The 12,675-nt window shown below is 38.5% G+C and overlaps 1 protein-coding gene and 1 long non-coding RNA gene across 3 annotated transcripts; one reads left to right on the forward strand and one right to left on the reverse strand.

The window, feature by feature from the left end:
• Positions 1-4,154: 4,154 nt before the first annotated feature.
• Positions 4,155-7,445, reverse strand: Gclm (Glutamate-cysteine ligase modifier subunit). Its single transcript, XM_046618792.2, has 6 exons — positions 7,005-7,445; positions 6,645-6,707; positions 6,386-6,503; positions 6,114-6,313; positions 5,044-5,158; positions 4,155-4,880 (listed from the first exon to the last, which is right to left on the reverse strand). The coding sequence occupies exons 1-6, from the start codon at positions 7,092-7,094 to the stop codon at positions 4,723-4,725; spliced, it is 744 nt and encodes a 247-aa protein (XP_046474748.1). The 5' UTR covers positions 7,095-7,445; the 3' UTR covers positions 4,155-4,722.
• A 1,144-nt stretch (positions 7,446-8,589) lies between these two features.
• On the forward strand, positions 8,590-12,480 carry LOC124215426 (uncharacterized). 2 transcript variants are annotated; one of them, XR_011176589.1, is made up of 4 exons: positions 8,590-8,708; positions 10,874-11,021; positions 11,294-11,620; positions 11,923-12,480. It is a non-coding gene; the product is annotated as an uncharacterized lncRNA (long non-coding RNA). The 2 variants fall into 2 exon arrangements; XR_011176588.1 differs by lacking the exon at positions 8,590-8,708 and having other exon boundaries at positions 10,237-11,021.
• The last annotated feature ends 195 nt before the right edge of the window (positions 12,481-12,675 follow it).

The raw sequence follows: 12,675 nt of genomic DNA on the forward strand, positions 1-12,675 counted from the left end.
ATTTCTGTCCTTTTGTCCGTTTTCTGCTTCCGCAAACGACAGCCGCTTATTTATACCAGTCTTTGCATCGCACGGGAGCGCTTTTGCGTTGACTTGCTCGCCTATACAGAGAGAAACTGAGACCGAGGGACAGCCGCTCTCTAAGGGCTCTCTCACACGGAAACACTTTTTACGCGGTTCTCGGAGTATCGCCGACTCTGGCGATCCTGACTCAGCCCGATTTTTTCGCTACTTGGTATATTTATAAATGCGGTTGAAATTCAAAAACGAAATATTGTCCCTACGCGCGTCGCGAGATATCGAATTGCGTTAGAAAACTGGTCAAAACCCTTACCAAAGGGCAGATTGAGTTTCTCATATAATATTCACGTTCAGTGGCTATCGATCGAACCAGATATGACAATTAATTTTAATCGCACAGAAACGTTCTTCCTTGCCTTAGAAATAGTTTCAAAAAAAAAAAGTTCGCGGCAACCGTAAAACTGTTTTGAACCCGATATTTGATGCACCTGCTGATCGAGTGCAATTTGCAACTTGTCTATGTGCCACGGGTATGGACAATGAATCTGTCCTGTCCGCAGGTAATTCCTTACCAATCACTTTGATCGTCAGACTGGGAGACGGTTGGTAAACGTATGCATACACAGGTACGGCTGTCTCAACAATTCCATTCAATTTCTACGTCTCCACCTGCGGTAAACGCCGATCTCATCTGAAATCCGATTGTGAGGCGATTGTTACCCGCGTTATCTGCCTTCGCTCGCTCCCCCAAGCCCAAGTGTAATCCGCGCATGTTGACTTCGGTGTGAGCGAAACCTAAGTGTACGTAGGTGCGGTAGTGCGGTTCGCACCGAGCGAACCACGCTTTACAATTACAAGGGGTGTTCCGAAAGTTATTCAATTTTCTAATGCAATCATCTTTCGAACTCGGTTTGGGTCCGTGATTCGACACGACGATAAATCCATTTTCTGTAATTGAAAACGAATGTCAACTATCTATAATTATAAAAAAAAGGATCCCTTTTTTCTCTTCCCTAGTAGACACGCAATTTGATTATGCATATATTTTTATTGGCTAGCAACTTTATGCCAAGCACGTTGGATCAAAGTTTATTTTTCAAAAGGTCTCAGATCTCAACGTGGAAATTGACAATCGATTTGACATCTCACTGAAAAAAGAACAACATTCTGCAGAAAAAATTGTCGTAAACCTTGAACTTTGTATGACAACCTCAATTATTGTAATTTAGTATATTAAATGAGGTTCATGACAGGAATGAGTTTCGCGTTGAACTGTACCCCTTATGCTCGTAAGACGAAAGGAATTCAAAATTCCATCAGTGCATTCGCCGGGAGCTTTTGAGCCGATGCGACGCGCGACGTCCCTCGAAGTAATCGTTTACACTTGACGTTGAGTTTTTGCGCGGTTTACTCGGAGTCGCCTCGATGGATGACTGGACTCTGGTAGTACACGTCGTATAAATTCTGAGCTGCGGTCATTTTACACATTTCGTAAAAACTTACGCATTTCATGGAATTCGCTGAAATACCTGCGATAAGTCTATTGCCGAAGTAATCGTCGCGGTATAATCGCGTCTGTCCGAGCCTTGCTAGCTTGCAAGCACATACGATTTGAATACGAAATATACAAGCGTACAAGGGCGCTGATTGTGAGTCTAGTTGCGTTTCAACGTTCCTGCAGTCTTAAGAATTTACGCATTATCGACGAATGCAGTATTAAATCGTTATAACAATTTGAGTGATGCGTTTTCTCGTCTCACCCAAATACGAAAATTTAATGCCGAGATCATTACTTTGCAAACATCAACGATAATTTGCTTGCGACGAATTTCAAATGTGATTTAGATGATTTGCTGGTGAAATGATGTAATTTCATTCAAGGATTTTGGTAAGGCCTGCAGGTGACGTAATTATCTACTGGTTGAAAATTTCAGCTATAGAACAAATAAAAAAATCACTTTCAGAGAAAAAATTGGACTACGTTGGAAGGTCCTCGAAGAATCTTGAAAGTGTGGTCTTAGAACAGTTTGAACAAAACATTGTCACATAATTCTATCAGCACGTGAAAACCTCTGTTAATTGTGCAGAGAATTTCCGTCAGAAATTTCAGAGTGTTATTTTTCCACCCCTTTCCGTGAAAATCTTCGAAAGCATGCCAATTCTGATACCCAAAACGGTGAAACTTCCGTTATCAAATTTTCCGATAAATATTTCCACCAATGATCAGAGGTTTGGAATTTTGCTCTGATCCTAGAATCGGCGAATTATAATCGAACGGAATGAGGCAAAGTTAGGCGTGCGCGTGCTCGCGCAAAGCGGACCGAACAAATAAATGTTGAAAAAGAAGAAGGAAACCGACATTATGTGGCATTTACATACAAAGTATGTCAGACCCGCGGACCAAGGTATAACGTAGTATCCGCGGCTTTCGCATACCCTGCCTTCCAGCGACCGTCGCCCGCCTGCATATATACCAACGTTTACGCTATCCTGCGCCACGAGGGGCGGCTGAACGCAAAAGGGAGATCTAAAGGCAGAAGCATGGCGAAAGAAAAAGAAAAATTCGAGTTTATATCGAGGCGGGCCGCGACGACGGTCACACACGCAAAACGAAGGATACCCAGTGTCTCTAGTGTCCCTGCTGCTGCTGCTGTTGCTCCTGCTCCTCCTGCTGCCTTGCAAACTGCCTATCGGCTACTGCGCCCAGCGATGGCTCCGAACATCCCTCAGTTTGTTTTTCGTGCTCTGATTTTGGCGCCGAATAACAGCCGTCGTTTTGTCTGAGCGTATTACACGACGGCCAAAAACCTGGAAATGTCAGGGTATTTAAAAGCGGTAGTGGAAAACCTGGAATTTTCAGGGGATTTTTAATCTGATCATGGAAAAAACTGTGAAAAGCAGTTTTTATCATGGGAATTAGAAATCATTTTTTGAAGTAACAACTTACAGTTTTTCGTCGAGACAGCAAATTTGCTTAACCTGACTTTCTATTTTTTTTTATTTTTTTTTTATACATATTTTTCTTGAATTCGAATTGAATTTGAACCGAATATAGAGTTAATAAGCTGAATGATTTAGGTTTCAGTAACTTACCAGAATTGGGAAAATGTCCGGAAATTTTTTCGCAAAAATTTGTAGCAACCCTGGTTTTAATTGTTAAAAATCAGCAGTAAATTTCTATACCGCATCTTCTTGCCTTGTGCCTGTAAATTCGCAGACAGTAACGTAGTCGAGCGGCAAACTTTATATCCTCTTCTTCGCGAAACACATTCGTTGATCTTCTGGATTTCGAAATGGCGGATATGCAGAATGATTTTAATTGGTAGAATCCGGTGTTACGCTTGTCAGAAGCGGGGAGTTTATATCTGTGCCCGAGAGATGTGCGATAGTTTAAAAATCGCAGAAGAGAAACTTACAGCTATACGTACTCTTTCCAACAATTACACATGCACTTATTGGATTCTCAATTTCTGTAAACCCGCTTGCTCGTAGCCACCACTAAATACTGTATAGGACCTCGCCGCATTTGCAGGTTCGCGTTTACTTTTGCGCTCGCTAGCTGCCATCGAAGATTTATGCGTATGAACGATCTTATTGCATACTGATGCTGTTATATCTACAGAGGATTTTTAATCTTTGACTCGATACAGCGACGCGAACTCCTTTCCGAATTTATGAACATTTCAAAATCGCCGAGCATAACGAGCGGAAAACAGGTTATAAGTGCCGGAAGTAGACGCAAATATATGGTTTTGAGAGCGCTAAATTGAGGCTTTGGCCATTGCTCATATATTTTTAATATTTTCCGTAATTTTACTAGCGTATTGCAATCGATTGTTCTAGACAGATAGTACCTACTAGACTGACAAACGCCAAAGATTTTAAAGCCAAATATGCAGTTAGGAAAAATCTACTTCGGATGATTGAATGATTCTGGTTGTAACTACGTTCACGATATTTGGCGTGTCACGAAATATGACAATTTGACTTCTCAGTTTCGTGTGTTCTAGGAAAAGATCGCGATAATTGTTGCGTAAAATCGTTTATTCACTTCTGTTCTCCAGTCCTCATTTGAGTACAGGTTTATAAAATGGGATATCGACGGATGAACGACAAAGCACTGAAACATGAGATTCGTTCTTAAGTAGATACAGTTTATTTTCGTAATTAATATTTATTGTACATAGCCTCCCATAAGTTACACCAGGATCTTACGACCTGTTCATTTTTCAAAATATCAACACTACGTGAAGGTTCGAATCTCGCCGCGAGAACTTTTTCGTTTTTCCGAACTGGCATTTTTTTTCATCGAAAACGATGTAACATTACTGAATTAGTATCGATTTGACAAATTTTGCATGAGAGTCATGTCGAAGCCGTTTAAAACACTGAAAAAAGTTGCGGATGGCGAAACTTGAACCGGCGACTGCAGGTTTATCAAGTTAGCGCTTTCCCGGGTGAGTTACATTTCTAGTTGTCAATTGATCTACGATCGGGCGATATAAGTAGCTCAGGATATTTAAATTTAAATTTTACCGAGTTCATCAAATGGGCGGGTCATGTGGATTTGCGAAATTGATAAGCGAGTCATGACCTTCGCGTAGTACAAGTATCAAGTTTTTTAAAAACGAACAGGTTTTAAGGAAAGTGTTTGATCGAATATATTTATACAAATAAATGTTAAACAATAAAATGTTGAATCTATCGTTTCGTTTGGGTACCGGGCTTATTGATGTAGACGAGATATCCTTTCGTCGAAAGAACGCCTCGGCATTTCACGTGAACTTGATACCGCGTTACCCAATGTAAATTCACGTTTTTCCCAAACACGTCATTCAAGGCAGCTTTGGGCAAGATTTCTAAAACCAAATCAGCTTGTATTAGCGAATCAGAGAAACGACAAGCAAGCGTATCGGTAGTCTGTAATGATAACGGACAAAGAAATCTGATTCAATCAAATTCAGTACACTATATTACGTAGTTATGTGTTTTTCTCGTGAATAAACGTACGACATTACTTACGATGTGGATCACTGTGAGTCAGTAACTGAACATCATTCTCTTTGGTGAAAACTTGTAGAGCTGGGGGGACGACGCAACATGTAGCCAGGTTTATTTGAACGATATTAGGCTTTGTCTGAAAGAAACATCAAACTTGTCAACAGATCACGGTTAATTTTAAAAGATATAATTCAGAACATGAAAGCAATGAAAGTCTGACTCGGGTGAAAAGTTTTAGTAATAAGGGCTCGTAAGCTAACAATGAGTCAAGGTTGTTCTGTTTCATCCAATTGCATTGAAAAATAGGAAAAACCAAAATACTAAGTCGGTATCTAAATTTTTTAAATACGAGTTTGCAGTTCGCATTAAAATGATTTTGCAGCACATGCCTATCTGGGTTATTCTGGATCGCAATTTGATGCAATACACAGAGTTTAAAGTTTTATCAGTACTTCTCAAGTAACATTCTGTGTAGTTGTAATAAAAAAACAAAGAATATTCACTGTGGTCATATAGCTAAAAAAGCTCAAAAATGAAATATCGTTCACAAGCACCAGGGCACTGTAGTCATTTATAAAACATACATTTACCTAAAATATTTGTCAAGTTACTAAAGTATATTTAAGTGAAAAATTCGAACATATCCAAGAAGTTATTCTCAAGTACCAAGAGGATAATGGATAATGGTGGGGCAGATTAATGCAGACATAATAACATGTCGAAAAATGGCTATATCAGTCAGGATTTTGTAGAAACTCACTTCACTGTCACGGGATAAATTTATCATAATACGTTTTTATGCGTATTACTAGGCATAAAAAGCAAGATGAATTTTCACAGCTCACGGGAGATGATTTTTGATTTAGGTATTCCATCCATTTCCTGCAGTGATTAGGCTTAAAGTGAGAACCGATGATACGAGTTGTCTGTAGTTTCAACACAGTTCATGCCATGGCATAACTGTACAGTCTGACAGGTGAGAAAAAATTTTCAACTCTGTTCAAAAGTCCATAAATTTTGATTTTCAGCCTACAGACTGCCAATGGTATCATCAGTCGCCATTTCTTGCACAAAGTTATACTGTACTGTACATTTGCCCATTGGAAAAGTTGTACAAAGACGTCGGTATCAACGTCACTGACTCCAACAGAAGATAATTTGCCAAGCTTGATGTATTCCTCAATCACAATCCAAAGGGATTGAAGCGAAGTAAGTATATCGTCTGTACTTTCGGGCTTGCTATATGCTATAACCAGCGCCTCAATCGAATCAGTTTGTAGAATGTTGAGCACTGAGAAAAAGGAGACTTGTAAGATCAGAGATATACGATCAATTGCAAAGTTGATAAATTTTGACTTCAAACCTTGATCGAGTGCCTCTTTCAAGGACTCGCTTTTTGGGGATGAAATGAAAACTTTAACAGTGATCTTTAATTCTTTTCTGTCTAGGTCTTTTACACTGGCATCATCGCGTCCGATTATCTGAAACAAATAAAAATACAATGAAAATATAATTCAAACAGTCCACTTGAATTTCCTGTTCAGGTTGCTAGAAAAATCAATAGCAGAACTGTAGCTGGAGGTTTTGACAAACACACGCGTAAAGGTTGTGAATATGCTTGCCTTGGTAGAAGCGTCATCCGGAATCTCGAAATCCGCCAGGGTAATTTTCAGCGTTTCGATAAGCTGCAACATTCAAAGTTGTAATACATCAGCATTGATAATTCGAGAAGGAGTTCTGATAGTGGCTTAACGCATTTAAGGCATAGTTATATCATTATTTGATGACGTAAGGTAAGTGTCGATGTAGATTTCCTGAATACTGGAAGCAAATGACAGAATGCAATCAGTTAGACATAACCTGTATGTCAAGGCATCGCAATGTGAAGTGATGAGAAAAATGATACACTGAAATGACAATGTTAATTGCTAGTAGCTACAGAATAGTGTATGAAATTTGATTATTTCTTTCGTATGTCAAACCTCGTCACTAGGATTCTGCCCTGCCTTTTTCTTCACTTCGTTCAGGGATAGAATGTTGCCTGTGTTGATGAGTATATTGTGCGACAGCATGATTGACGCACGTATTAATTAGCCAAATTAAACGGAATATTCCTTCGCGATATTACGTATCTTATATCTTTAATTCTCTTCGTCTGGTTCTATTCTTCGAAGGCTTTTTCACACACTCAAAAAACGTTCGAACCGTGTTCGCGCTAACGAGTCACGAAACGCGGTTACTGGTGATCAGGTTTTTACTGTATCGTAAAATCAGAGTCTCCTTGAAACGAATTTTCTACTCTACGAGTAAGTACACAATCCTGCCATCAAGTGTTAAACAGGTGTCAGGCGTATTGCTCGATTGGACAGCACACCGCAGACTCCGGTTTCACTGATACTCTGATACTCCACTGATATATCATAGCATACCCAGTGCCGTGACCACAGAAACGCCTGAGAGAGCCGACTCACACGCGATATCTGACTCGAAGTGGTTCTTTCAAACCGTTGACTAAAGAATTGGGAAATCATCCACTCAGATACGCTACCTGACGGATCAAATATAAACTACTCTATGCAGGTCAAGCTTAAACTGCTGATATCAAATATAATATGTGAGAAATGTAGTTTAAAAGTGTTGAACTTTTTTTTAAATATTAAGTAATCAATTATTATCTATAAGCTTAGTTATTACTTAAAAACATCTTAAATTTCAATATTTGATCAAAAAATTTAATCATGGAGTTTCCACCACGAGAAAATAAAAATAAAACTTTCTGCTGCGTGTATGGGTGTAATAGCAAGTCTAGTAAGAACAATACAGTTCGATTTTACACTTTTCCTTCGGCAAATTCTAGTTTTGTAGTAATCAAAAATAAATTTGGTGAAGATGAAGTAATTGATCGTCGATTAGCTTGGATAAAAGCATTGAAAATTGGGAATGAGGTTACACAGTCAAAAAAAGTGTTTTCATTACATTTCACCAAAAATGACTTCATACCAACATGTAAGTAATTACCTATAGAATTTCATTTCATAATTATTTGTTTATCATCAATATGAAATGATATTTTTTGTAGTGTAATATTTGTCAGAAAAAATAAAAAACAATAAACATTAAATTTTATTTTTCATTGCAGCCAATGTTGCGATATTGCACCCACAACTTCATGCGGTGGATCTTTTAAACGAGAAGTTTGGAGACAGAATGCAATTATTTTATACTCATTATCACAACTAGTATCTGATTGCTGTAGGCCACATTTCATTAGATGTCCCGCATCAAGTATATCTTCACCACCAATAACATTTTTATGACTAGGCTGAGTATTTGCGAACTCACAAATTTCTTGTATTGAAATTTTCATATTTTATTGAATTTTTTTTGAAAATTCGAGTTTAATAACTGTAAATAAATACACGCTTTCACATAAGAACACGAAAGCTGATTTAAAAATGCGTTTTAGAATAGTTACTGCTTCTGCCGCAAGGAGAAGCCACGCCCCCGGCAGATTTCTCAGTTGCCCTAATAGGCTTTGGTGTGACAACCGAAAATCGTCGTGCGCTTGCGCTCCCTGAGATGTTCCAACGATAGAGTTGAGAACTTGTCGCAGAACATCGAAGAGTTGCCGATTTCGACACAATGCTGGCTGCATTCACCTTCCCAGTACCACAGTCTTCGCAATGGTAAGTCCAAGCTAGTACTTGGCCTGTGTGTACTTACCGACTTGTCGGCGATACAAGAAATTAATAATGAGAATAAATTTCTTCCGAAATTCGTAGCAAAACAGTGATTTAATTGAAGTTTAGGTACATGAGAGAAGAATATATACTGTTACAAAGGGTGAAATCACCCGTTTTGCCCCCTCTTTAATGATCTAGTAGTCATCATAAATAAAAGACGTTTATAAACCTCTTATGTCTTTCAAAAGAATAAGGTTGCTGCGTCAACCAACATTATTGTAAAAACAGTCTTGTTTCAGACTTTAAACGAGAAACACATATTACGCAATTAAAACTTTTTCACAACATTTTATTCACGTTCTTGATTTTGACTTGATAATTAAACTCGCGGATCCATATTCATTTCCGTAACGTCAAAGAACGTTACAATACATAGATCATGAATAATAATAGATCAGATGTAATAATGATGCAGCGACCAAAAAGAATAAATGCATATGCAATCCATGTACGATATTAGTATATATGATCGATTTAAGATTAATACATGATGCATATTATAAATTTTATAATATTCCAGGAGATAAACTAGATTATCCACAATAATCGGCTATAATATGAAAATCGAAGAATTATTCATTTCGAAATGGGATTCTATTCGACACGCGCTTGATGTATTCCATAACATTATTATTCATAATTATTCCAACAACTTTTCATTTGCTCTCTCGATCTTGAATTTTCGTCGGCATAGAATCGAAACGCTGTTTTAGCTAGTCGCAAGTGAAGTATCTACGTTGGGTAGAGAAGCAGAATTGTTTTTCGAAAAGTGTTCGTATGGAAAAAAATTCGGAGTAACTGTAATGCATTTCGGATGCGCTAATTTCGATCGCGATGAAATGGATGCTCCGTATATGAGACAGTATTTAACGCAGTGTCCTGATTTGAAGACCTATAAGGTGATTGCCGGCGACTTTTTTTTTTTTTTGATAGGGTGAGATAGAGCGAAGCATCTTGAAACTTCGAGTGTATTTTAACACACATTCGAAAGGTACGATCAAATATTTATATCATTCAACTGACGCAGAATGGCAGCGTTATTAGCTAACCCGTTAACTGAGGAATATGTCTTTAGTCAACGGCTGACTATCGGAGGGCCTAGCCGCACGAGTCTGGAATCGGCAGGAAAGATAAAGTGCGTACTTCTTGTCTGAAATGTGAAAACTAAAATCATTATACATCATATGATGTCATCATACATCATACATAGTATTTGATATAGGTTGTGGAAGTAAAATGAAAAAGGTACACAGGATATTTGTTTATACTGCAGTTTATTTTTGATTAAGACCCGGATCTTTACTAATATTACTTTGAATACAAATGTTGGCTGTCCAGCAAACGCTGGGTTCAGAGCTAACTCGCAATACGCACTGAGCCGATCTACCTGCCGGTACGCTATTGCTCAGCCTACACACACACATACGTACTATACCTACTCTTACCTATGGACATAAACAGAATATGTATATATATAACTAATATCGACGTTAAATTTATATTTCAACAGTATTGAAGTTCGAAACCAAAGTTCGGATGTTCAGAAAGTGATGTCACCCAAAATTTTTTTTCTTTTGACGTCTTCGATCTATACTAATCAGCTAGCCGAATTCCTCAGTCTGGAAACAACCGCGCACTAGAGCGGACGGATGAGAATCGCGCTCCGCAGATTTCGAGTACCGGGTTCTTCTACTTCCTGGATCCTGCACTACGGGTCCGCTTCCCGGTGCAACTCAAGTTCCAGGAGAAGTGCTCCGTAGTTTCTGCGCTTAAGGTCCACTACCTGGTGGAACTCGACTTCGAGGACAAGCGCTCCGTAGTTCTGGCTGTCCAGGTCCTTGACCTGGTGACTTTTGACCTTCGGACTAATTTTCCGTAGTTCTGGTTAAACTTGTCATGTCCACAATGAATTATTTCAATTCATTTTTCGCGTAAGCACAAATTCAGGAGCTATCAATGCGCTAATGAAATTTCTATAATTTCTTATTATTTTCTCATAATCTTCTCAGTGAAATGTGTCGATAGAAAAATTATATTAATCCTTACACAATATTTTTGATGTGTTCTATTGGTGAAAATATTTATTAGTCTTTGGGGTTTGACCCGAGGTGGTTGGCGGTGGTTAGAGGTGGTCGGAGATGGTTAGGGGTGGTCGTTGGTGGCGGATGGCGGCGGTTGGAGGTGATCGAGGTAGACAAGAAGGAGGACAAGGGGGAGAAAGACGAGGAAGATAAGGAGAACGAGGATTTCTGCACGGTGAGTAAAACACTTTTATAATATTGAATGGCGTTTGTAATTACGTTTTATTTGAAATTTTTTAAACCTGACATGTTTACAATACATTATTTCACTTTATTTTTCGCGCAAGCCCAAATTCGGTAGCTCTCAACGCGCTAATAAAAGTTCCATTACTTTTTACAATTTTCTCGTAATCTTCTTGGTGAAATCTGTCGACAAAAAAATTATATTAATCCTTACGCAATATTTTTGATGTGTTCTAATACTAAAAATATTTATTTGTATTCAAGACATAACCAGAGGTGGTCAGCGGTGGTCGTTGAAGGTGGTTGGCGGTGTTTGGAGGTGATCGGTGGAGCTTGAGGGTGGTTGCGGGTAATCGTGGGAAACGAGGAGTGGGAGGACTATTGCACTATTCCGACGTAATTTTGCGAGAGAATTCGATTGGGCGTAGCACTAACACGCTGAGATCGACGCATCAAAAGTTACAGCCAAAAAAGGAGAACCTGTGTTTTCGACATTTTTCAGCAGGTGCTTTTTTGCTCGCCATTTCTCTCCTCTTGGTCCCACGCTCTTTTTGCTGCGTTTTCTGAGTTCCTGAGGGTCCAATTAGTCAGGTAAAAGTCATTCACATCGAATCTGAGACCAAAAATTTTCGGCTCGAAAAATGAAGAAAAAGTAAGGCTAACCCCTTTGCATTTTTGGCGAAAATTTTCGCGATTCTGAAAAGTGCTGGAATAAATTCTTTCATGCACTATTCCGAAGTAATTTTGCGGGAAAAATCGATTGGGCGCAGTTCCAATACGCTGCGATCAACGCATCGAAAGTTACAGCCAAAAAACAAAACCTGTGATTATATGAATCCTTACGTAATGTTTTTGATGTGTTCTTATACTGAAAATATTTATTGCTATTCCAGGTACAACCCGAGGTGGTTATCGGTGGTTGTTCGAGGTGGGTGGCGATTGTTGGAGGTGGTCGGAGGTGGACGAGGAGGAGGACGAACTGAACTGAGTCTCAAAGCCCTGTTGACATAAAAGCAGCTATTCGATAGAAATTATAGTTTATAGTTTACACAGCCCATTGCATGATATTTCATTATAAATACATATGTTTCAATGTATTCAGGAATAATTTATCAAATATATAGAGGTCATGTGCAAATAATAAATGAATTGATTCGACCGCAGTTTGATGTATTCATTAGAGCTTTGACAATAAATTTAAGCTTTGTTACTTCTTTTATTTTATTATGGATAATCAAAAACATTTCCGACTATTCGTGCTGTGGAAGCATGGGAATTAAACCAAATGTAGCAAAAGATTAGAAACAGTGTATGTAGAGTACGAGTATTTTTCTAATAATGCAAATAGAATAGAATACCACGCCTTGCGAATTAGCTTTCCAGACAGAGATGAATGATGAATTTTAAGGACTGCATTATCGTTGTTGAATACTCTATGCCTCATGGGAAAATAAAATATGTAACAATAAAATTGATGCACCGGATCATCGTCGACTTTAACTTTTGAAATGTCCTACCATTTCCGAACACCTCCAACCATCCTATTTACCTATATTACTAGATTAGCTATGATATGAAAAGAGAAGAATTATTCATTTCGAAATGGGATTCTATTCGAGGCACGCTCGATGTATTCCATAACATTA

Source organism: Neodiprion pinetum, chromosome 3 (genome assembly GCF_021155775.2).
Source record: "Neodiprion pinetum isolate iyNeoPine1 chromosome 3, iyNeoPine1.2, whole genome shotgun sequence".
Classification (NCBI taxonomy): Eukaryota; Metazoa; Arthropoda; class Insecta; order Hymenoptera; family Diprionidae; genus Neodiprion; species Neodiprion pinetum.

What these genes read in the sequence shown, in the direction of transcription:
- Gclm (XM_046618792.2), bottom strand. Translation starts at nt 7,094, where the DNA reads ATGCTGTCGCACAATATACTCATCAACACAGGCAACATTCTATCCCTG. An exon ending in GGCAGAATCCTAGTGACGAG is followed by an intron (nt 6,708 to 7,004) that starts GTTTGACATACG and finishes TGAATGTTGCAG; the next exon opens with CTTATCGAAACGCTGAAAAT. An exon ending in GACTCACAGTGATCCACATC is followed by an intron (nt 4,881 to 5,043) that starts GTAAGTAATGTC and finishes ATTTGGTTTTAG; the next exon opens with AAATCTTGCCCAAAGCTGCC.